Source organism: Erpetoichthys calabaricus, chromosome 10 (assembly GCF_900747795.2).
Source record: "Erpetoichthys calabaricus chromosome 10, fErpCal1.3, whole genome shotgun sequence".
Taxonomy (NCBI): domain Eukaryota; kingdom Metazoa; phylum Chordata; class Cladistia; order Polypteriformes; family Polypteridae; genus Erpetoichthys; species Erpetoichthys calabaricus.
This window is the reverse complement of record NC_041403.2, coordinates 74,445,524-74,471,002: the sequence shown is the minus strand read 5'-3', so window position 1 is coordinate 74,471,002 and position 25,479 is coordinate 74,445,524. Positions and strand designations below refer to the sequence as shown.

The window sequence follows — 25,479 nt, the reverse complement described above, 5'->3', positions numbered from 1 at the left end:
GAACCAAGGTCACTATAGTTTTGCCTTTTTATATTAGTTTTTATTTCAAATTTTTCTTCTAACCTTACTTGGAAATTCAGTTTAGTTTTAGTTTTCCTTCATCGTGTATTTATAATTTTAGTTAAGTTTTATTTCACTAAGACATTTCTATTTTATTTTTAGATCTATTAGTTTCAGTTTTAGTAATCATGGTATGGAGCTACTATGGAGTTTAGTGTCACAATTAGATAGAACTGTACACTTAACAGATCTGGATAAGAGTTTAATGTTAGTGGAAGCTTACTACACTGCCTGGTTTACTATCTGGTTTTGTTTTTGTCTGATAAAAACAAGCATAATCAAAACCAGATATTGAATATGAACAATTTCACCCATTTTTATAATTTTTTAAATATTTTCTATGTCATTTGTGCAGAACAAATCTGTGCCGACTGTTGGCAGTTTTTATCTTTTTCTTTTATTGCACAAAATGGGCCAATTTGTAATGAAATTTAGGTGAATTTTAACATCTGAGGGTTTTTTTTACTCTAAATCTCTATAGCACACATTTTCTGCTCCAAGACAATATGCTGGGCTTTGTAATTTTCTACCAGCCTATTGATCTCTGATTCCATCTCAGGCACATACAATTTATAGACAGAATTTTGCCACCTGCAGGCCTGAAAAGATATCAAAAATCACAAAACAGAATCTATGGAGTTGTGACAGGTGTTATCGTGAAAATCACGGGGGCTTAGGAAGAACAGGACACTTAGACTTGAATCAGTGTGCAGACCCCACCTGGCTGTATTGAGGGAAACAAAGAAAAACAAGCATGTAGTGTGAAGGTTAGGGGCAGCGAGACTTGAATAGCCCACCATAAGAACAGTAAACCTATAATGAGCAGAGTAAGAGCAGGTAATAAGAGTACGGACAGGCACAAAATGAAAGAGACAGCATCTGAGATTAAGAACAATATATACATTCTCTAAACCTGTTTATCCAGAGCAGCATCGTAGGAAACTGGGGCCTACTGCAGCAGGTTTGTATGTAAGGCAGGAAAAATCCCTGGTATGCAATATGTATGATAAGGCTGATGTTAAGAATAAAAAGAATATGATATTTTAATTATCTTTAACTATCTATTTTGAGAGAGAGAGAGAGAGAGAGAGAAAAAAAAAAACATTAAAAAAGGAGACAAATATTTTAAAATATAATTCTGCTAATGGAATACTTTCACAATATCAGGTATTTTGAGTTCTGAATATGAACAAAAAAAAAGATAAATGAATAAATATAGAATACATACAAAAACCCATTAGTATGTTTAGTTTTTCATCACATGGGAGACTCTCTTCGCCTGTCTACCTTCGTTTGTATTGCTTCTTTGTTAAATGATGTTTTTAAAGCAAAAGTGATTGATCAGCAACAATATGCAGATCTTGTATGATGACTTTGTCAGTCTCTCGATCAGTGCAGTTTTATTTTCAAAAAACGGGAGTGGTCTCCTCTAGACTTTCTCATGTACTCAGATATGGGGATGGATATTTGAGGACTAAACCGCAAGACAATGACTATATTTTTATAGTATGTACAAATAAAAGAACCATCAACAACAAATCAACTTAATATATTGAACAATTATTATAAAATAAAGCTGAATAAATTGGACTCTGCAGCTGCATGAATAAAAAAAAATAAAATAAAAAATAAAAAAATGGAGTATGTGTTCAGGTAAAGTACCACTTTCTGGTGATGAATCTGACCCAAAACTTAATATAGATCTACAATTTTTGGTGTAACCATCACAAGCCAAATTTTATTCATCTATCTCATTGCATTTTTGAGTTATGTTTATACACACACACACAAACAGATAATTCCAAAACACAGTATTTTTGGACTCGGGGAGGTCTAACACATCAAGATTCATCACAATATCGAGGTCACATTTTTTCATGATTACTATACTTTCTCCATACAGTAATCCCTTGCTATATCGCGCTTCGCCTTTCGCGGCTTCACTCTATCGCGGATTTTATATGTAAGCATATTTAAATATATATCGTGGATTTTTCGCTGCTTCGCGGGTTTCTGCGGACAATGGGTCTTTTAATTTCTGGTACATGCTTCCTCAGTTGGTTTGCCCAGTTGATTTCATACAAGGGACGCTATTGGCAGATGGCTGAGAAGCTACCCAGCTTACTTTTCTCTTTCTCTTGCGCTGACTTTCTGTGATCCTGACGTAGGGGGATTGAGCAGGGGGGCTGTTCGCACACCTAGACGATAGGGACGCTCGTCTAAAAATGCTGAAAGATTATCTTCACGTTGCTATCTTTTGTGCAGCTGCACGGTGCTTCGCATACTTAAAAGCTCGAAGGGCACGTATTGATTTTTGCTTGAAAAACAAACTCTTGTCTCTCTCTCTCTCTCTTTGTCTGCTCCTGACGGAGGGGGTGTGAGCTGCCGCCTTCAACAGCTTTGTGCCGCGGTGCTTCGCATACTTAAGCCAAACAGCCCTATTGATTTGTTTGCCAGAGATTGTTTTCTCTATCTATGTGACATTCTGTGCTCCTGACACGCACTCCTTTGAAGAGGAAGATATGTTTGCATTCTTTTAATTGTGAGACGGAACTGTCATCTCTGTCTTGTCATGGAGCACAGTTTAAACTTTTGAAAAAGAGACAAATGTTTGTTTGCAGTGTTTGAATAACGTTCCTGTCTCTCTACAACCTCCTGTGTTTCTGCGCAAATCTGTGACCCAAGCATGACAATATAAAAATAACCATATAAACATATGGTTTCTACTTCAAGGATGGCTCTGGAACGCAACCCCCGCGATGGAGGAGGGATTACTGTACTTCGTATATGAGAAAGTAAAAATGATTTCTCCTGTGCAAAGTGACAGGTGAATTGCAGTCAACAAAAAGCAGTCACCTGAGAAATAAACTGAAACGTTACTCACTCGTGATTTTTCTGTGCATACAGTAAAGGTTTTGTTGACCAGCACATTCTGATTTCAGCCATTTGAATTACATCTTGGCGGCACGTAAATCGCTTTTTATTTCACACGCTTTATGCGGCCGCATTCAGCTTGCTTTGTCACCGCAAATCCTGTGTGAACACCCGCCCTCCTTCACCAGCCGTTGTTCACTGGATGAATATATACAGGTGGCTCGTGTTGGATGACTTTCAGTTTTAGAGTTAAAAGTTATAAGGGTTAAAAACTAACAGCAAGAATATTCATTCAAAACTAAAAATATTTTAGTAAATTATTATTTTATTTCAGTTAGTCTTTCCAGCTACTTTAATAGTTTCGTTTAGTTTTTCATTTCGGTTTTGTTATTTTATTTCAGTTTACGAAAATGTTTTTTTAAATAATAGTTTCAGTTTTGATTTTAGTTTTCGTTAACTGTAATAACCTTTGTGGGAACAGGTTTGAAAGTCATGATAAGATTATTGAAGAAGTGGCCTGTGAGTGCAGGAATCATATTGGTACAAAAACATAGTGCATACTCTCGATTCCTACTGATGCAAGGCTGCTGCTGCTGCTGTTGTTGACGAGGGACTATATAAATTAACAAAGAGTGCAAATACATCTTGTTACCCAACAAGCAATCTCCAGAAGTTCTACACTACGTTATTAGTAATAAAAAAATAGTTTTACAAAACTTTATGGGCAGCCCTTAGATAAAAAAAAAATTTTGTCAGCATGTCCCATAATGCACTGTCTACTTACTGCTTCTCTTCTTCTGCGTTCTTGTTCTCTTTTTCTAGCCATTTCCCTCTCTGTATCAACAGACACATGAGAGCCCTGCGGCTGTTGCTTTTCATTTTGTTTGACAACATCTTCTTCTGAGATCTCTGCCAGTGCCGACTGAGCATGCTCCCCTCTGGAAATAAAATCATCACTCTTGAAATGAAACTTAAAAATTCACTCCTTTATTTTCAGGAAAGTCTGGTTATTTTAGGCAATATCATAAAAAAACTGAAGAACAGACTACAATCAAATTGAAGCTGAGGAAGAAAGGGTGGATCTTGTTCAAATTTAAGTTTATGAATACTCCTTTTAATTGTCTAGACCAGTGTTTCCCAAACTCGGTCCTGAGGAACCCCTGTGGCTGCAGGTTTTTGTTCCAACTGGATTCCTAATCAGTGACAACACCTGATAGCACTGATCTCATTTAATTAGCTGTTTTGTTTTTTTTTCTTTTATTCGACATTCAGAAAAGCATAGCAGCCTGATTTTTACATTTATAAGACATTTAGAAATATTTCTGCTTTTGCTATAGATTTAAATGCTTAACTCTCTTTTGTTGATTTCATCATACTTTGCCCTTTCTCTGTGCAGTTTTTCCCCCTTCGTTGTATCTTAATAATGACAATTTAAATTGAGCAGATCAGACACCCAGGCAAACAACACTGAATAATCAAAGGCTGCAACTACTTTAGAGTCAGACCCAGTAATTAGTAAATAATGGATTAATTAAACAATTAGAACACCTGGAAAAGTAGAATGAAAAGCAAGATGAAAATACATTATTCCTATATAACTGCTTGGTACATTTTAATATTTTTTTAAGCAAACTTAGTTTTCTAATTTCTATATTCTTCCCTAAACACAGAACTTGGGGAAATAACACATCACTTAATTAGCCCAGGAGTTCAATTAAAAACAGAAGCTGGTTGGAACAAAAACCTGCAGCCACAGTGGGTCCCCAGGACCGAGTTTGGGAAACACTGGTCTAGACAAATGTACCCTGAAAATTTGTGTTCATATATCCATTGATGCTAACATGGTTCCCACGGTAGGCTCAACCCCTCAAAACAAAATCTCCTTATACTAACCTAGCCCGTTAATGGCTCAGGTGAGAAGATCAACCACTAATATCAACCTCTATCCAGTCACACCGCACATGTCTAGTGGACATGATGTCTTTATAACAGACAGAACACAGCCCCACTTTAAAGAAGTAATCCCATTCCATAATAAATGAGTGTCTCTTCATGCATACAACAGACTAGAAATTCAGTACAAGCCAGTAACAGAAAGAGTGGTTCACATACAGAGGGGGCTAACACGATAAAAGAGGAAGCAGGACTGTACAGCCCGAGAAAATTAAGACATGTGCTTCTGTTCTTCTATCAACTGTCTGAAAGCAGTTGAGTGATCGACCATCACTGCTACTACTACATTTACCGACAAAAATGATAACTGAATACGTAAATCATATGTACTACATTAATCATACCTACATGTCTCAACTGAGAAAATGTCACCTTTATCATGCAGAACAATAGGCAGAGACTACAATCTTTTTTAGGGTGTTTTCCCTAAATAAAAACCCTTTCAGAGTCAACTGTTCAGTTACTAGTTTCATACAATGTCGTAATTCAATCCTCTTTCTACTTCTCACACACACAAAAATTGTGAAACTTATTGATAAACAATTAAATAATCATTGCTATCAATTATCACTTCATAACCTAAGAATACCAAAGGAAACTACCTCCTTCTTGGATAAAACTGCGCTCTACCCCTTCGTCATTAATATTACCAATAGTCATACTGTACACTGAACATCAAAAGTGCTACCTTGGCTTTTCAGTGCCCAATTTGTGCTCCACTCCAGCTTGTTCCTTAAGTTTCCTTAAATTTCTTTCTCGCTCTTCCTTTTCCATTGCAGCTTTTCTAAACTGCAGAAAACTTTCATTGGATGATTTAATCACTGATGGAATATATGTATTCATCTTTCCTAAGCTGGCCCATGAATCAACATTCTTAATCCTAAAATCCTGAAATAGACAAGAATACATGTTCATAAATCATCAATACATGAAAACTATAATGCAGAACATTACAAAACAAATGTAGATAATACAGTACAGGATATGCCTGACCTGGCAAGTAACACTTCCTAAGTTTGAAAGCTTATAATCAACTTTTTTCTCTACTATTGCCTTTAGATAGAAAATGATTTGCAATCACTGAAGTCGATCAGTGAAGGTGCAAGAGAGAAGTGCAACACCACAATCAAGATGTGGATAACAAGTCAAAATGAAGTCAAAAATGTATAATGTAACCAAATTCTGTAAGGTATGATACTACACTTTAGAGTGCCGATTTTTTTTGGTCTTTACACTAAAACTGTCAAGAATGCAAAAGTCTGCCCTGCTATGCAAGTAACAAACTTGTTTATAACTGCTTTTCGGCTTGAGTGATATGTCTCTTGATGGCAGAGGTGGCAAGGAGGAAAAAAAACATCACAAAATTGTTTTACATTTTCCTTGTGTTACACATAACATTAATATAGTTGATTAATATTTTCTGTTAAGTAATCTTGTCAGCAGAGTGTGCGCTATGGCACACGTACAAAGTCAAGTACCAGTCTACTACAGTGTTTTGGTGTTCACTGTGCAACTTCCTTACACAGAACTGTCATTGTCAATCATAGATACTGTGTGGGAAGTAAAATCAGAAGTTATTTTAAGTGAACGCTTAGTTTCTTGCAAATTGTAATAGTATTTTTAGGGTTGTCTGATTAAAAAATGTAACTGATTATGTGATAATGATCGCCTATGCAAAAATACGTTATTCTAATTAGTTTATTTAACAGTTTTGTGACACAAAATTAACGCACAACCACCATCAAACTCTCAGCCCCCACTCTCCAGTCATTGCCATAATATCTGGGAAAACCAATACATATGGTGTGAACTGCTATGTTGTAAGACAAAAGATCCCACAAGCTCTAGCAATTACACAAATATTGAAAAAACAGAAACATAACCTCATGGTTCAGCTTTTGTACACAATCAGCTCTGCTATAGCTCAAGTTGTGCTTAACTGCGTGAAACACACGAGTGAAGTCCACAGCTGTTATCTGCTTATCTTATCTTTCAGATGAAATGAACAGAAATATTAGCGTAATCAAAGTGCACTGATTATTGTCTAGTTTTACTGGTTACAGTATACTGTGGGCTATAGTAGGTAACATACAATTAAACAACATACCATGTCTGCTTGGGTGGCAAGCGGCTCAGACATAGGTAGCACCTACATGGTGCTGTATCCATCAATAGGCAGCGAAAAAGCTTGACATTCAGCACATTCATCACCAAGGGTAGGGCTGACCCACTGACATTCCGTCTCCCACTCAGACCTATGTCCTGAGAGTCTCTTAGGTTTCATGGACAGACTTTAATCAGCAGATGTGACTGCGTGTATAGCACCTTGTTCTGAACGTTCTGCTGTACTGCGCAATGCGACTTTCTGCACTGTCAATGTGTTAACATAGCACAATGGCAAGGATGAGCAGTCTCACTCCATCTGCAACATTAGCGTGACACGAAAATGAAACTCGCTCCGCTTACATAACTGGTTTGATGTGAATTATTGCATGTTATTTTCTGCACTTTCAACTAGTGTATATACAGTGCATCCGTAAAGTATTCACAGCGCATCACTTTTTCCACATTTTGTTATGTTACAGCCTTATTCCAAAATAGATTAAATTCATTTTTTTCCTCAGAATTCTACAAACACCCCATAATATCTATCTATCTATCTATCTAATGACAACATGAAAAACGTTTACTTGAGGTTTTTGCAAATTTGTTAAAAATAAACAAATTGAGAAAGCACATGTACATAAGTATTCACAGCCTTTGCCATGAAGCTAAAAATTGAGCTCAGGTGAAACCTGTTTCCCCTGATCATCCTTGAGATGTTTCTGCAGCTTAATTGGAGTCCACCGGTGGTAAATTCAATTGATTGGACAGGATTTGGAAAGGCACACACCTGTCTATATAAGGTCCCACAGTTGACAGTTCATGTCAGAGCACTAACAAAGCATGAAGTCAAAGGAATTGTCTGTAGACCTCCGAGACAGCACAAATCTGGGGAAGGTTACAGAAAAATTTCTGCTGCTTTGAAGGTTCCAATGAGCACAGTGGCCTCCATCATCCGTAAGTGGAAGAAGTTTGAAACCACCAGGACTCTTCCTAGAGCTGGCCGGCCATCTAAACTGAGCGATCAGGGGAGAAGGGCCTTAGTCAGGGAGGTGACCAAAAACCTGATGGTCACTCTGTCAGAGCTCCAGAGGTCCTCTGTGGAGAGAGGAGAACCTTCCAGAAGGACAACCATCTCTGCAGCAATCCACCAATCAGGCCTGTATGGTAGAGTGGCCAGACGGAAGCCACTCCTTAGTAAAAGGCACATGGCAGCCCACCTGGAGTTTGCCAAAAGGCACCTGAAGGACTCTCAGACCATGAGAAAGAAAATTCTCTGGTCTGATGAGATAAAGATTGAACTCTTTGGTGTGAATGCCAGGCGTCACATTTGGGTGAAACCTGGCACCATCCCTACAGAGAAGTATGGTGGTGGCCGCGTCATGCTGTGGGGATGTTTTTCAGCGGCAGGAACTGGGAGACTAGTCAGGATAAAGGGAAAGATGACTGCAGCAATGTACAGAGACATCCTGGATGAAAATCTGCTCCAGAGCGCTCTTGACCTCAGACTGGGGCGACGGTTCATCTTTCAACAGGACAACGACCCTAAGCACAGAGCCAAGATATCAAAGGAGTGGCTTCAGGACAACTCTGTGAATGTCCTTGAGTGGCCCAGCCAGAGCCCAGACTTGAATCTGATTGAACATCTCTGGAGAGATCGTAAAATGGCTGTGCACCGACGCTTCCCATCCAACCTGATGGAGCTTGAGAGGTGCTGCAAAGAGGAATGGGCGAAACTGGCCAAGGATAGGTGTGCCAAGCTTGTGGCATCATATTCAACAAGACTTGAGGCTGTAATTGCTGCCAAAGGTGCATCGACAAAGTATTGAGCAAAGGCTGTGAATACTTATGTACATGTGATTTCTCAGTTTTTTTATTTTTAATAAATTTGCAAAAATCTCAGATAAACTTTTTTCACGTTGTCATTATGGGGTGTTGTGTGTAGAATTCTGAGGAAAAAAATGAATTTAATCCATTTTGGAATAAGGCTGTAACATAACAAAATGTGGAAAAAGTGATGCGCTGTGAATACTTTCCGGATGCACTGTATATATGAAACAATACCTACAAAAATACGAGACAAACTGCGTTCCTGTCTGGATCAATATAGAAAGTAATACTTTATGTTTCAATAAGAGACAATCCTGGATGGCTGCATGACTGGTGGATATCGGTGTGTGTGGATGAAGACCATTATTTCAAAACATCCCAATATACATCAATAAATCGTTTAAGAAATTAGATTCAACCATAACCACATTTATTTGAAATTCAAAACATTCACGTATCCAAAGAGCGCCCTTACAAAAGGCAGAAGGTGGCATGGCTCTATCTAACTTTCAATTCTACTACTGGGCAGCAAACATACAAACTATAAAAACCTGGACACAAATAGATGAAAGTATACAGGCTTGGTCTGCAATAGAAATAAAATCCTACAGTACTTCTTTATATTCCTTGCTTTGTGCCCCAATAAATGCAAGTTATCGCCAATACACTAACAACCCAATAGTGCTTCACTCACTCAGAATATGGAACCAATGTAGGAAGCATTTTAAGACAGAGAATCTTTTATCGGTGGCACCTCTGCACAAGAACCACCTTTTTCAACCCTTGCAAACATACGCAGTTTTTAATGTCTGGTAAACATTTGGGATTAAATCACTTAGAGATCTGCACAGACAATGTCTTTGCATCCTACAAACAATTACATTCTAAATTTAACTTTCTAGCAACACATTTCTTTCACTATCTTCAAATTAAAAACTTTGTTACACAGAACCTGCCCAATTTTCCTCACCTCTCTACTGATGAGTTTCAAGGACTTAGACAGCATCTCTGCAATATATAAAACCATTTTACAGTCCCTCCCTTTCAAAGATCCAAGAGGTAAATGGGAAAAGGATCTCTCACTCAACATCTCAGAAAAGGAGTGGAAGGTAGCAATGCAGAGAATTCACTCCGTCTCCATATGTGCAAAGCATACAATTATTCAACTCAAAATTATATATCGTGCACATCTGTCTCGCTTAAAATTGTCCAAAATGTTTCCAGGGCAAGATCCAAACTGCGAACACTGCAATCAAGTTCCAGCCTCACGGGGTCACATGTTTTGGGCCTGCACCAAATTAACATTATTCTGGACCAAAATTATTAAATCCCTTTCAGACAGCCTTGGTGTCCCAAACCCTCCTAACCCATTAACAGCTGTGTTTGGTGTCCTTCCAGATGGGCTTAAAGTGGAGAAGGACAAACAAACTGTGATTGCCTTTACTACACTATTGGCACAGAGACTCACTTTGCTAAACTGGAAGAATCCTAACTCTCCTCTTTTAAGTCAGTAGGTAACTGATGTTATAGATTATTTGAAATTGGAAAAAATAAAATTCTCACTTAGAGGATCTGTGCAGAAATTTTTCAAAACCTGGCAGGATCTAATCAATAACATTCTAGAATAAGCTTTTAAAGCACTGAGGAAGCAGATTCTCTCCCCATTTCTTTTTCTTCTCCATTTATCTATATTCACTTATTAATTTATCTATTTACTTATTTTTACTAGCTTTAAGTTTTATTCTGCTGCCCATGTTCTCTTTCTCAGGGGTGGGGGTTGATTTGTTTTCAATCCTATTCTTGTAAAATTGATCTATTTGTATGGAATGTTGTGTGATTTCAATAAAATTAAAGAAATAACATAGGAAAGGATCAAGCAGCGGTGACCTGCTACTAATTTTAACAGGCATGAAATCATTTGGGGCTGCTTCATTATATTGTGAAGTATGGTCGTACTAAAATGATTGATTAATGGATTTAGGGGTTGTGCTACAAAACTTAATTTCAGAAATCGTTAAAAGTTAATCGCACATAATAATAGCGATTAATCTGCAGCTCTAAACTTTTTTAACTAGTAATAAATATTATTCACCTAGAAAATAATGAAATCAAAGCAATATCTTTAGAAACTAATATGAATATTATAAAATGGGGAAAAAATGGACAAAAAGAAACACCACATTGTAAAGTCACTGGGGTTGACACGCAGTCATGAACAGAGCCAGTGTAGAATGTGGAAGAGACTGCACAGATAAAGAGCTCCTACCTGCAAGCACAGCAGAAGCACTTCTCCATGGGTCAAGTTCACTGGCCTGGGTTTATGGTCATAGGCGAGTTGGGAAAGTGAGGCAGACGTTGTTGCCTGTCAAGTTGTTTTGCCTGCCCAAGGTAAAGTCATCCCTGATGGAGGATCGCAGGAATCATGGGAAGGAGGGGTCCTTTTATCAGATTGGCTGCCCCAGCGCTGTTTCAGCCATGGAATGGCCAAATGGGGGCGGCAGCTTGATGGATGAGGGCTCCAGGACTCCAAATACAGGTGCTGGTCATAAAATTAGAATATCATGACAAAGTTGATTTATTTCTGTAATTCCATTCAAAAAGTGAAACTTGTATATTAGATTCATTCATTACACACAGACTGATGTATTTCAAATGTTTATTTCTTTTAATGTTGATGATTATAACTGACAACTAATGAAAGTCCCAAATTCAGTATCTCGGAAAATTAGAATATTGTGAAAAGGTTCAATATTGAAGACACCTGGTGCCACACTCTAATCAGCTAACTAACTCAAAACACCTGCAAAAGCCTTTAAATGGTCTCTCAGTCTAGTTCTGTAGGCTACACAATCATGGGGAAGACTGCTGACTTGACAGTTGTCCAAAAGACGAACCATTGACACCTTGCACAAGGAGGGCAAGATACAAAAGGTCATTGCTAAAGAGGCTGGCTGTTCACAGAGCTCTGTGTCCAAGCACATTAATAGAGAGGCGAAGGGAAGGACAAGATGTGGTAGAAAAAAAAGTGTACAAGCAATAGGGATAACCGCACCCTGGAGAGGATTGTGAAACAAAACCCATTCAAAAATGTGGGGGAGATTCACAAAGAGTGGACTGCAGCTGGAGTCAGTGCTTCAAGAACCACCACGCACAGATGTATGCAAGACATGGGTTTCAGCTGTCGCATTCCTTGTGTCAAGCCACTCTTGAACAAGAGACAGCGTCAGAAGCGTCTCGCCTTTGGACTGCTGCTGAGTGGTCCAAAGTTATGTTCTCTGATGAAAGTAAATTTTGCATTTCCTTTGGAAATCAAGGTCCCAGAGTCTGGAGGAAGAGAGGAGAGGCACAGAATCCACGTTGCGTGAGGTCCAGTGTAAAGTTTCCACAGTCAGTGATGGTTTGGGGTGCCATGTCATCTGCTGGTGTTGGTCCATTGTGTTTTTTGAGGTCCAAGGTCAACGCAGCCATCTACCAGGAAGTTTTAGAGCACTTCATGCTTCCTGCTGCTGACGAACTTTATGGAGATGCAGACTTCATTTTCCAACAGGACCTGGCACCTGCACACAGTGCCAAAGCTACCAGTACCTGGTTTAAGGACCATGGTATACCTGTTCTTGATTGGCCAGCAATCTCGCTTGACCTTAACCCCATAGAAAATCTATGGGGTATTGTGAAGAGGAAGATGCAATACGCCAGACCCAACAATTCAGAAGAGCTGAAGGCCCCTATCAGAGCAACATGGGCTCTCATGACACCTGAGCAGTGCCACAGACTGATCGACTCCATGCCACGCCGCATTGCTGCAGTAATCCAAGCCAAAGGAGCCCCAACTAAATATTGAGTGCTGTACATGCTCATACTTTTCATGTTCATACCTTTCTGTTGGCCAACATTTCTAAAAATCCTTTTTTTGCATTGGTCTTAATTGATATTCTAATTTTCCGAGATACTGAATTTGGGACTTTCATTAGTTGTCAGTTATAATCATCAACATTAAAAGAAATAAACATCTGAAATACAGTGGAACCTCGGTTTGCGAGTAACTTGGTTTACGAGTGTTTTGCAAGACGAGCAAAAATTTTTAATAAATTTTCACTTGATAAACGAGCGAGGTCTTGCAGTACGAGTAGTTTGTCTGCTGAGCGTCATGTGATCACAACTGAGCTGATGGTTCTTCTCTCTCTCTCTCTCTCACTGCGGGATTGTGGGCAATCATCTCCTATTCTCCGTCTGAGTCGGCGTGCCTCACTCATATAGTCAACATCCGCACGAGCGTATAGTGTTTACTACAGCATTAGCATTGTGACTGTGTGTGCGCGCGCGTGTGTGTGTATGTGTGTGTGCTGTGACGTGCGAGTCCCCGTCTTGCACCCTAAAACACGAAGCTGAGTCTCAGTACTTTAGCAACACAAGCTTTATTCAGCTTGAAACAGCAACAGCGCGGTTATTTATACACAGACACAGCAGTCAGGCAGGGCCCTGCACATTTATAACATTCCTTGTTCCTTGTATCACCCATTGACGGCAGGCGCTTATAGTATGTCCGCAATCTTTTCGGATTCGCTTTTACGGAGAACTGCTACAGCGCTGGGAGACTGCGATTGCTTTGGGATGCTCTTCCGCGTGTCGTTCCATTGGGTGGAATCCCACAAGAGTTTAGAAACTCACTCACACCAGCCATGATTCTTTTCAAAGGTAAAGTGCAAGTCAATTTGTTTTATGTATTTTTACTTTATATTTTGTATTAATCATTTTTATATGAATAGTTTTGGGTTGTGGAACAAATCATCTGAGTTTCCATTATTTCTTATGGGGAAATTCACTTTGATATACGAGTGCTTTGGACTACGAGCACGTTTCCGGAACGAATTATGTTCGCAAACCGAGGTTCCACTGTACATCAGTCTGTGTGTAATGAATGAATCTAATATACAAGTTTCACTTTTTGAATGGAATTACTGAAATAAATCAACTTTGTCATGATATTCTAATTTTATGACCAGCACCTGTATATCCAAATCTTCTTATGTGATATCATTTACTGTTAAATTCTGCTCCGTACTTCTAAAATTTTTATTTTTATAGTGTATTCAGGATTTGTTCTGTTCTGTGTATTGTATTGACCCCCTTCTTTTTGACACCCACTGCACGCCCAACCTGCCCACGCCCAAGGTTTCTCCCATTTTTCCACAATGTTTTTTTGGGAGTTTTTCCCCTGACTTCTTAGAGAGTCAAGGCTGGGGGACTGTCAAGAGGCAGGGCCTGTTAAAGCCCATTCCGGCACTTCTTGTGTGGTTTTGGGCTATACAAAAATAAACTGTATTGTATTGTATTTGGTCAAACCTTCTGCTGTAGAGCAGATGTTGGATAAGGGTGCCATCAGTCCAATCCTTGCTGAAGGACAAGTGCAAAAGCAGAGACGAGAGACCATATATGGGAAGAGATGCGTTCATCTTGCTGAAAATGGCAACTGACTGAACCAGCTGATCAGAAGGGATAATTTTGCTAGCACCCAAGGACACTGTGTGTAAAAACCTCAAAGAGAAACTGCAGTACCACCCGCAAACCAGAAGGTGCAACGAAGGTGAAGGAGGAGACAAGCTCCTGAAACAAAAGAAAGCACACTTAAGATTCATCTACATGTATGGAGAAAGCCAACCAGGAGAGAAACAAAGCATAACTTCCCATAAAACCATAGGTACAACTATGCTGACTATGACAACTACTAATTTTACGTTAATAGATGGGACAAAGCACTAAATATATTTTAATATCCTGTGAAGGATAAGTGCTGGTTATTATGAGTTTCTCCTCTAAATCCAGTAAGAAATTACACAGCAGCATTTCATACAAACACACGCATACAAACAGAGAACTCTGTGTGGGAAGTGGTAACCCAATATAGACTAGATATGAGCAAATGAATGCCACTGCAGGAACAGAAGCTTAATAACTTTGCTAAAATAACACATCCATCTCAAACACATGAACTGAAAAACAGAATTCATAAATTATCCTTTCATTATAAATAAGTTATACTATGATATTCATTGCAACATGTGTTTCTGGTTTGTTTGTGAAAGTGTATGGCCACACCAAACCACAACAGAGAAGTGTTAATGTAGACTGTCACCAATTTATGAACCTTGTTCATAAATTGTACACATCGCTATAGTTCTGCAGACCCAACCAGAAAATGAAACACATTCCTCACTTAACCTTCATGTAACTTGCTGTCTCTTGGGGGGTAGGGTCTTGTTGATTCTTTTAATTAATTAGCACCATTACCGATGGCAAAACGGATAATTTGCTGAGTGATTATACCCCTATCCTACATTAGTTACAGATCAATGCACTGTACATTACATTTGCCTTGATGTACAGCTGTCTGAGAAATAACTCGGTCTCAAAATGCATCATTAACACTGATCATTGCTGCAACCAGTGAGTACTAAATGCAACATTAATTTTTTTCATCATATGTCAATGCATCTATTGTGTTAAAAGGAAAAAAAACATTTTACAATTGGGATACTTTTTTTCTTTTTGACGTCATGTAACAGAAATAGCAACTCTGCAACGGTCTTAAAAGGATTACATTTTTTGATAAGTAGTTGGTTTAATTACATTCCAGACATATATCAAGTGTCAATCACACACCAGCCAGCCTTTTTTTGAAAAACCAAAATATGGTATCCCTAAAACAATATGTCATTTGTAAACACATACGTGAAGCATGTACCACAGCAACACTACAATTATTCAGGTATCAACTCACAAGGCAAAGAACTAAGATTAGACAATTTAGCCAGGTGTGTTACTGCACCAGACCATGAGTAAGGATATCAAAAACAGCAAGAAGTAGTTAAGTTATTTGACACACACACTTGCAGAGACAGCTCTACAACAGGGGCAAGTGGGGCACTTTACGCCCCAGCCCATTGCCAGCAAATGTCACTGTTTTGCAAAAATTAAATAAGCAATGAACTCAGCTCAATAGTTTACAGAATTGTTAAAATGCTTATTAAAAAACCCAACCTGATCATCATAATTTTTCCCCAATTTCCATTATATGCTCAATATATTTTCTTATCTAAAAAAAAGTTATCAGAGTTTGACATATTTTCTTTAAGCCTGGCATCACTAGCCCGTTTCCAAAGTTGCTTGGGTAGGCCCTTCAGGTGCAGTGTTTTAGCATATCCTCGTACATGTGCAGCAGACTGAAATTTTCAGTTCTGCTTCGGGGGGTTGAAGGACACAGCCCTTTCAGACGACCATGTATGAATTTTCTGTGATGCAATTTAAAGGCTCTGTGAACCGTTACATTTTGTTGCTTTGGAAAAAATCATCAGAATTATCATGAAATCACTTCAGTTACTTAAAAACTGTAAATTGTTTGTAACCACATTGGCCCGAAGAATCAAATTTTACATACTTGAATTACAATTAAGAATGTATCAAGGGGAATGTCATGCATTAGCCAACCATGTAGTACATCATTTACTGAATGAAAATTTATTTGCGTTACTGCTTTCAGGGTGAACATCCACTGTATGTTGAAATATACGTTTAAATACTGTCTTTTGCTTGTTATACTGTATAACAAAATAACACATTCAAATTGTACAATATGACTTTTTTTCGTGTGCATTATTCAACTGACACTTTATCACTGATGCTGGTAACAGCTGTGACCTTCTCAGTGGCTCCAAAGATCTTTTCTCTACTTTATCCTTTATTTCTATTACTTTATTAGTTATTTTTACATTTGTATATTTGTATTGTACCATCTCAAGTGTTATTGTAAGGCCTGGTTTGTTCTGTGTGTATTTATTATTCTTGTAACGTGACTGAGTTTATGATGAGGTACTATAAAAATAATAAATCACTACAGTCATCTACCCTCAGGTACATGCCGCCCAGCCCTACCTCGCACTACTTACTTGTGCTCTGATGCAACATGATCTGTTCTCATTTTCCCCTTCTCTGCGAGTTGATCCTTGATAGAATGCTTCTCAAAACTCGCCAAAAGTCACATACCCAGTCCAAAGGATTTAAGCAGAGGTGAAGATCTCTTAAGAGTCACAGGTAATGCTCTCTCTCCCACACACTTACACAATCAGTCATTTTCTACATGACTCCTTTCATGGCCAGCTTCTCAGGATGGCTCCACCCCTTCTTACAGTCTACAGACACTATGTCCTACCCCAATTTTCATGCCAAAAAATGCTACAGGTACAATTAATCTCGGATGGCAGAATAAGTTCAAGAAACAATCATCTGGGTTACACTACACAAAGCCTATACTTTGTGTTAATGAGGCAGATAACTAGACTACATGCTATACAGCACATGCAGGTTTAGGTTGTATGCGGTTACATGAACATGTTCATGTTTAAAATATAACTTGTATTTTGCAAAATATATCAAATGCATTATAGTTAAAAAAAAAAAATCTGAATGACTTTAAAAATAGCTAAAAAAAACTTTAATTGTCAACACCCTTTAGAACATCTCCAAGAATACCACGGCCCCATTCAAAAGTAGACATATTCATAGTTTAATCAGTTGGCTACAGTCTTGATGAAGTGCCCTTTAAATCTCCTAGTTGTTAAATCTCCATAACAACTGACCTATTTTGCATAACTTCAAAGTGCCATCATTGGCACATATCCTTTCATTTTGTCTTTGGTCAAGAAGAATGTGCTGATTAGATGAAGACTGGAAATGCTATTGCTTCAGACAAGGAAGATTTATAAACTATTTTAAGAATCTAATCCTTCGCACGTAAGCTTATGGTTTCACTTGTGTCTTACTTAGAAATCCATAACTTCAATTAAATTCTGCAGAACCTTTTTAGTAATTGTATCCTGGGCACTGTAATGCTTAAAATAAGCTATTGTAAATCAGTTCCAAAGAACTTGCAAATATATAAATATATATTATTTGACAAAGAATTAAACATAAAACAACAAAAAAAAAAATCACCTTTTTTGAATCAAGGATTTTAAAATTTTGAATGTGTCCACCACCTGGTCTGTTGAAATATTCTTCAATCACTTTCTGTGAGTTGTTGCTATTCTTATCATGGTTACCTTCACTAGGATGCCCATTCGGTCCTACAAAATCAATTCAGAATATTTTGGCAAAGCCAAATACCATATGCAACATACAACCATAGGTCCTGCTTTAGATTATAAAGTTTTGAACAAGGGTAACGTTTGTGTTTATTTATATTAAAAAAAGATTAAGTTATAAAACTAAAAATCTTCTACTGTCCAAATCATCCAATTTGTCTTAATTTTAAATGCAGAGAAATTATTTTCCAATTGTTAAACTCCAAAGCACATTTTATTATAGAATACACTAAGGGAAAAAAGGGACAGGCAATAACTCCATCTGCAAAACATGGGGACACAGTGATAATGGTTTTACAAAAAAATAAATAGAAGGAAAAAATTCTCACCAAATGATTTAGTGAGTGTATTAACCACAATTTCTTCTGCACAAGTTGCAGTAACTGATGGAAAACTGATCTCCGGTTGCCTTTTAGGACAACTCTTTGTTTCTTTCATATTGCCCAATGGACTGTTTGGGATAGGGGACAACACTGGAACCTATTAATGAATGACAAACAAATGAAACAAGCTGCATGACTTACAGAATGTAAAAGCAGACAGAAAGAACTTTTACATACCTCAACTTTTATATCAACACTATATTCTAAACTGCAATCTGTTGAAGACCTAGGGGAATGATTCAATCCAATTGGAGAATTTACAGGTGATAACAGAGTAGCGATTCCTGGAAAATGAAAAGTTATATCAAACAAAATTTATTTACGGTAATGCATTAGAAGCTCAAAAGATTTAAGCTTTCAAACTAATTTAATACTTTTAAACAGATCCTTCATAAAGTTTTATCTTGAAATCTCTGCTCATACATGTGACGATGCGGGTTTGACTCCATGCTCCCCTCTTCTGTTAGGGAGCCCTTGAACCCAACACCGTCGGTAATGTCACCGATGAGCTAGACAGTGAGGCAATAACAATGAGCAAGGGGATGATGTAATAAAATAAAGGTGCAAAGTGCTTTTATTTAAAACAGTCAAAACAGTGTCCAAATCAAGTGCAGACAAAATTCAATAAATAAATAATCCATAAAACAAGTGTCCAGTGGGGTTAAAACCATCCATAAATAAATCCTTCAAAATCAGAGGTTAAAAATGCAGAAATTAAAAATGCAGTCTCTCACTCCCTTGTTATTCTCCGGCCCACCTCCATCACTCTCTCCCCGGCTCACCCACTGCTCTCTCAGCCGGCAGAGACCCAACAGCCACGAGCTCCTACAGTCAACCTCCGTCTTGGCGTCCAAACAGACGTCACTGCCAGACCGTCGAGGTTGGCTCTCCTTCCGTGATCTTTCGTGTACCCGTAGTCGCTCCTCAGATCAAATGGGAGGACACCTCTCCTGCTCACCCCACTCACTTGCTTTCAGTGGGGCGAACTAGCCCCAGAGCACATTGGCTAAACGCTCCTTAGCAGGGCCATTTAACCTCCATTGTCAACATCTTCTATTGATCTATTTCTCTTCCACCATTTCTCTCTCCCATTTCTCTATATATTTCTCTGAACGATTCAAAAACCGAGGTCATTGTTTTTAGTCCTGACCGCAAACAGACCCTTCCCCTTGGCCTCGACTTTCTTCCCATTCCAGTAACTTTGTCTGTTTCCAATCTTGGAATCAAAATGGATATGGTCCTGAAAATGGATGCTCAAGTCAACAGCACAGTACAACCCTGCTTTTTCCATCTCAGGCGAATTGCCAAACTCAAACCAATTCTGCCTTACCACCTCCTGGAATCAGTAATCCATGCATTCATTACGTCCCGGCTCGACTATTCTAATTCCTGCCTATATGGTATTAGTAAAGCCACTCTTTCTAGACTCCAATTGGTTCAAAATGCGGCTGCAAGGCTTTTAACTGGAAGCAGCAGAAGCCAACACATTACACCGATTTTAAAAACCCTACACTGGCTGCCGGTTAGCTTCAGAATTGATTTTAAGATACTCCTCTTAACCTATAAGGCACTAAATGGTCTAGCCCCTGCCTACTTGAGTGTCTTGCTCCATCGTCACAATCCCCCTCGTGTTCTTAGATCCGCAGATCAGCTGCTCCTAACTGTTCCCAAGGCACATTTTAAAGTTCGTGGTGAAAGGGCTTTTTCCGTCTGTGCACCCAGGCTCTGGAACTCCTTACCTTTAGTGGTTAGGCAAGCCACTTCAGTCGCCACATTCAAATCACACCTAAAAACGCACTTCTTCACATTGGCTTTTAATTCTTAACCGGTCTTATTTCCACTTGCTTTTTGCTATTTCTCTGTTTTATTGGGTCCCCTGACCTGTTTTTAGTGTCTCTGTTTTAATTCTCTCTTAATGTTTGTTTTTAATATTTTGCTTTTAGTCTTGCTTGTTTTAACTGTACAGCGCTTCGGTCAGTTGTAATGCTGTGTTTTTAAGCGCTTAACAAATAAAAATGGTATGGTATGGTATATATGCAGAGAGGACATGGCAGCTGCAGCACATTAGCCCCAGGAACAATCACGGATGTGGGCAGTCTCTCACCTGCGCACTTAGGTGAGAAATGCCCACACCACAGATTGCCCTGCGGCTCGCTACAGCCACCACGCCCCCTTGTTAAGCCGCGAGCGCGGTGATTACTTATTTAAAAACAAACTGGCCTTTGCTGGGAGAGCTGTGGACCCATAACACCACAATACAAAATGATAAATTGCAAAAGAGCACTTTGAATTGCCTCTTTCTGCCTGTAATAAACACAAGAATCCCAACAAAATCACTTATTAGCATATAATAATAATAATAATACATTTTATTTATTTGTAGGCACCTTTCTAAACACTCAAGGACACAGAATAGACAAAACACAGATTATAAACAATAAGTAAAATACAAAAGTTAAAATCAGACAGAGCAATTGTAATCAAAGAGAAAAAGCAGTCTTAAACAAATGAGTTTTAAGTTTAGATTTGAAAAGTGAAAATGATTCAATATTTCTAAGCTCAGGTGGAAGTGAGTTCCAGAGCTGGGGAGCAGAGCAACTGAATGCTGTGCTCTCCATAGTGGTAAGATGGATGAAGGGGACAGTCAAGTGGATGAAGGAAGAGGATCTAAGGGTAGGGGAGGGAATGGGAACATAGAGGAGGTCAGACAGATATGGAGGGGCAAGGTTGTGGATAGCCTTAAAAGTTAGGAGAATTTGGAATTGAATTCGGAACTGAACTGAAAGCCAATGAAGTTGCTGCAAAACGGGAGTGATATGGTGAATAGAGGGGGTTCTAGTAATGATGCGGGCAGCTGAGTTCTGGACCAGTTGAAGCTTATAAAGAGATTTGTGAGAAAGACCAAAGAAAAGGGAATTGCAATAATCCAGACAAGAAGTGACAAGACTATGAACAAGAATAGCAGTGGTACGGGGAGTGAGGTAGGGGCGAATACGATTAATGTTACGCAAGAAAAAATATGCAGACCGGTAGATGTTATTGATGTGGGACTGAAAGGATAAAGTACTGTCAAGGATGACAACCAGACTCTTAACCTGTGGAGAAAGGGAGACAGAGGAATTATCAATAACAAATGAAAAATGATTAGTTTTGGATTATGTTGATTTTGTACCAATGAGGAGAACCTCAGTTTTGTCACTATTTAATTTAAGAAAATTTGAAGAAAACCAGGATTTGATTTCTGCTATGCAATCAATAAGTGAGTAGGGTGGAAAGGAAACAGTAGGTTTGCTAGTGAGATAGAGCTGGGTGTCATCAGCATAGCAGTGGAAGCTAATGTCACATTTACGAAAGGTATTACCAAAGTAACTAATGAAAGGAAGGTAACTAATGAAAAGGAGGGGCCCCAGGACAGAGCCCTGGGGCACACCTGAAGTATCGGCGGTGGGTTGGGATGTGAAAGTTTTAAGCTGAACAAACTGAGTGCGGCCTGAGAGGTAGGATCTGAACCAATCTAGTGCAGTGTGGGTAATGCCAATCAAAGAATCAGCTGCCATAAGGAGGTCATTAGTAATTTTTAAAAGTGCCGTTTCTGTACTGTGGAGGGGACGAAAACCAGACTGGTACCGTTCATACAGATTATTTTGAGATAAATGAGAATGAAGTTGAATAGCCACTATTTTTTTCAAGAATTTTGGAAATGAAGGGTAGATTAGAAATAGGACGAAAATTACTGAAATTAGTCGGATCAGCACCAGTTTTTTTCAGTATTGGGGTTATTGCAGCAATTTTAAAAGATGAAGGAACAGTACCAGTAGTAACAGAAAAGTGGATTATAGCAGAGATAAGGGGGACCAGAGAGGGGAGGCAGGCTTTGACTAGAACTGTAGGGAGGGAGTCCAATTGACAGATGGATGGCTTAGACTTACAGACAAGATCTGAGAAAGTAGGAAGCTGAAAAGAGGAAAATGAGTGAGTTGGTGGGTGAAATTCAAATGAAGTACTGGAGGAATCCGTACCGAGAGACTAATGAATCTTCTGGATTTTTTCATTAAAAAAGGGCATAAGGGAATTGCAAAATTCAGTTGAGTAAAGGTGAGAAGGTAAAGAATCCGGGGGTTGTGTGATATTGTTAAGTAGTGAAAACAATGACTTGGTGTTTCCTTCATTGGAGGAAATATTAAGAGTATAATAGTTAGATTTAGTTTAGGCAATACAGTCCTTGTATTAAAGTATATGGTTTTCGTATATCTCTTTGTGAACAAAGAGTCCAGTGTTTTTATATAACTGTTCAAGTTGCTGGCCTTTGGCTTTCAAAAGCCGAAGTTCAGGGGTGAACCAGGGAGCAGAAAAGGAGAAACAGATCTAGTTTTTAATGGAGCGACAGAGTTAAGAATACCATTGAGTCCAGTGTTATAGTGTGAGACCAGTTCTTCAGGAGTGGGTAAATTATGAATGTCCATAAGGGAATCAATACTAGAGGAAAGAGAGTCTAAGTTAATATTCTTAATATTATGGAAAGACATGAGATGGGAAAGCTTAGTGTTGGAAAGTGCAAGTTTAACATTGAATGAAATAAGAAAGTGATCAGTTATGAGAAGTTCATCTGCAGTACAATCAAGTGGGGTAACTCCAGAACAGCAAATCAAGTCCAGGATATGTCCTTTGGAATGAGTGGGAAAATATTGCACTAGCTCATTATTAAATCATAAATACATTTTTTACCCCACCTACATTTGTTTTTGTTCCTACAGGCAATAATATGTAAAGGTCTCTGCCTATCTATGAGACTTCATGTTTTGTGAATAAAACAATGTACTTAATATACTGTAATGATTGTTTAGTTCTACCAGCAAATAAGCCTGGCTGTGAATAATTAAAGTGGAAAACGTGAAGAGGAGTGTATCAGTTTAAGCATTCTATGGGTGTAATAATGGAATGATAGAATACTGGGGCTCATGGAACAATACATTTTAGTAAATTATAAGTCTTTATATTTTTTACAGTTAGTTTGAAATCACAACATTTTTATACAGACCTGGGGGTGAAATAGTGATCTGCTCAGGAGGTTCTGGAGGAACAAGATGCAAGGTTTGGAAGCCAAGCAGCTCTTTCTGGTGCAAGTGTTGTGCAGAAGAAAGTAAACTTGCATCAAGGGGTATGGCTGGCACCGATGTGTCATCCCAAGAGTGTAAAGATTTTGTTTCCTGTAAAAGTATTGAACAGAAATACCAGAAAATAAAACAATAATAATAATTAAAAATATTAATATTAATATTAAAAGGCATTATTACCATTGTTGTCACTGGAAGTTCAGTGTTGCACTTTTTTGTGTTTGCTTTCTCCTGTTCTGAAAAATAAATAAAATTAGAGATTTAAAACTAAATCAGACAGTTCTATCTAAAACATTAAAATTTAGATTGTTAGTAGTAGTTTACTCATAAAATCAATTCAACACCCTTCCTATACATCATCCTATACATCCTTAACATTAATAAAAGCACATCAATATATTCAGTGCTTATGTGATCTGTTTACCAACATAAGGAGTTCACTAGATTTTAAAATTGCCAGTTTAAAAAAAGAAACTTTCTATATAACTAGGGGGCTCCGCCCCCTGCTCGCTTCGCTCGCCAACCCCTGGCGTTGGGGCATGACAAAAAGTGAGATGTATGAATTAGAAATAGAATAGTGTGTAGGTTTGGATGATGCCTATATAAATAAAAAATAGAGTGTTTGGCATAGAGTAATGTTTTATTGGAATATTTCTTTGTATACAACATTAGTAGTAAAGATGGTGTCTTGTCTTTGAATGAGTCTTCCTTGGCATGGATCATTTATAACTTTAACATCAGATGAACGTCGAACACGTGAGAAGGCAACATAAAGTTGTCCATGTCCAAAAACGGGTTCAGAGAGGTAGATGCCAACCTTGTCCATGGCTTGTCCTTGTGATTTGTTGATGGTCATGGCAAATGCAGGTTTAATGGGGAACTGTCGGCGTTTCAATGTAAAAGGTAATTCTAGGTCAGAACTCGTAAGGTCAATTCTAGGAATGAGAACAGTATTGTTAGCATGTGATTTTGTAAGAACTGTTGCTTGAATAACATTGTGTGTCATGGTGTTGATGACTAAACGTGTGCCATTGCATAAACCCTGTTTAGTGTTAAGGTTTCTTAATAGCATGATTATTGTTCCGTTTTTAAGGGTAAGGTTGTGTTGTGGTCATCCGTCCGGGTTAATAGTGTTCAAATATTCTAAGGGGAAATTCAGATGTTCATTGTCGTCATAAGAGTCAACTTTGTCAGAGCTTAGAAAGAGCCGTGTCTCTCCAGGAAGTAATGAAATGACCTGGTTATTAATGTGATTAACATTAATATTTTTTGGACATAATATAGTCCATCCATCCATATAGTGCGTTGTGTTAATCACATATGCGAAAGCAGTATGGGCCATTGCCTTTTGGTGGCCTGATATGTACTCCGTTAGATGTAAAAGCAAATGAACTATTGTAGGATCTAATGCAGTTCATAAAGTTTTTACTTTCAGGCACATCGTTAGTTAGAAGCTTCTGTAGATATTCAGGATATGAATGTAAAGGAGGCAGTCTAATCTGCCCCTTTTGACAACAACGTGTAAATTCATAAATTGCCAGTTGTTTCTTCTGGGAAGTTAAGTGAATGACAATGATTGCAAATGACATTCATTAATCCCAATGAATTTTCCTCAATAGTGGACTCATTATTGAAGGCGTTGTCAGCCAACTGTCGTAATCGTTTAGCAGGTGTCTGGTGTTGATGTCCGCGACGGGCATGTTTTGCTTGTGGCGTTTGAGTGCCGTGTTGTTGCATTTCCATTATTTGTGACGCGCTATTTTTTACTTTTGTATGTCGGTCAGTTGAGTTCTCTGGTTTTGGAGTCTTGCTTGCTTGTTTTGTGGCAGGTCATATGAGCGTTGTACTCGTCTGCGTTCATTTATTCTGTCTCTTCGCTCACTTTTTTGTATGTCTGAGACGCGAGCTCTTTCTTTTGAAATCGTGCTTGTTTCGATGCAGCACTTTGAGACGCGCGCTGTATGCGTCTACGTTCATTGTGTCTGTCCATTTGGGCACGTCTCTAACGGGGTTACTTGAGCTTTG

The 25,479-nt window shown here is 38.4% G+C and overlaps 1 protein-coding gene across 1 annotated transcript in view; it reads right to left on the bottom strand.

Moving 5' to 3' along the window:
- brdt (bromodomain, testis-specific) overlaps nucleotides 1-25,479 on the bottom strand; it is a 54,373-nt gene that overhangs the window by 1,055 nt on the left and 27,839 nt on the right. Inside the window, exons 13-19 of the mRNA XM_028811434.2 lie at nucleotides 23,635-23,690; nucleotides 23,379-23,547; nucleotides 18,518-18,624; nucleotides 18,287-18,437; nucleotides 17,809-17,939; nucleotides 5,576-5,775; nucleotides 3,719-3,872 (exon numbers count right to left, since the gene is read on the bottom strand). Coding sequence (XP_028667267.2) covers nucleotides 3,719-3,872; nucleotides 5,576-5,775; nucleotides 17,809-17,939; nucleotides 18,287-18,437; nucleotides 18,518-18,624; nucleotides 23,379-23,547; nucleotides 23,635-23,690 — 968 coding nt within the window. The remainder of the gene's footprint in view (nucleotides 1-3,718; nucleotides 3,873-5,575; nucleotides 5,776-17,808; nucleotides 17,940-18,286; nucleotides 18,438-18,517; nucleotides 18,625-23,378; nucleotides 23,548-23,634; nucleotides 23,691-25,479) is intronic.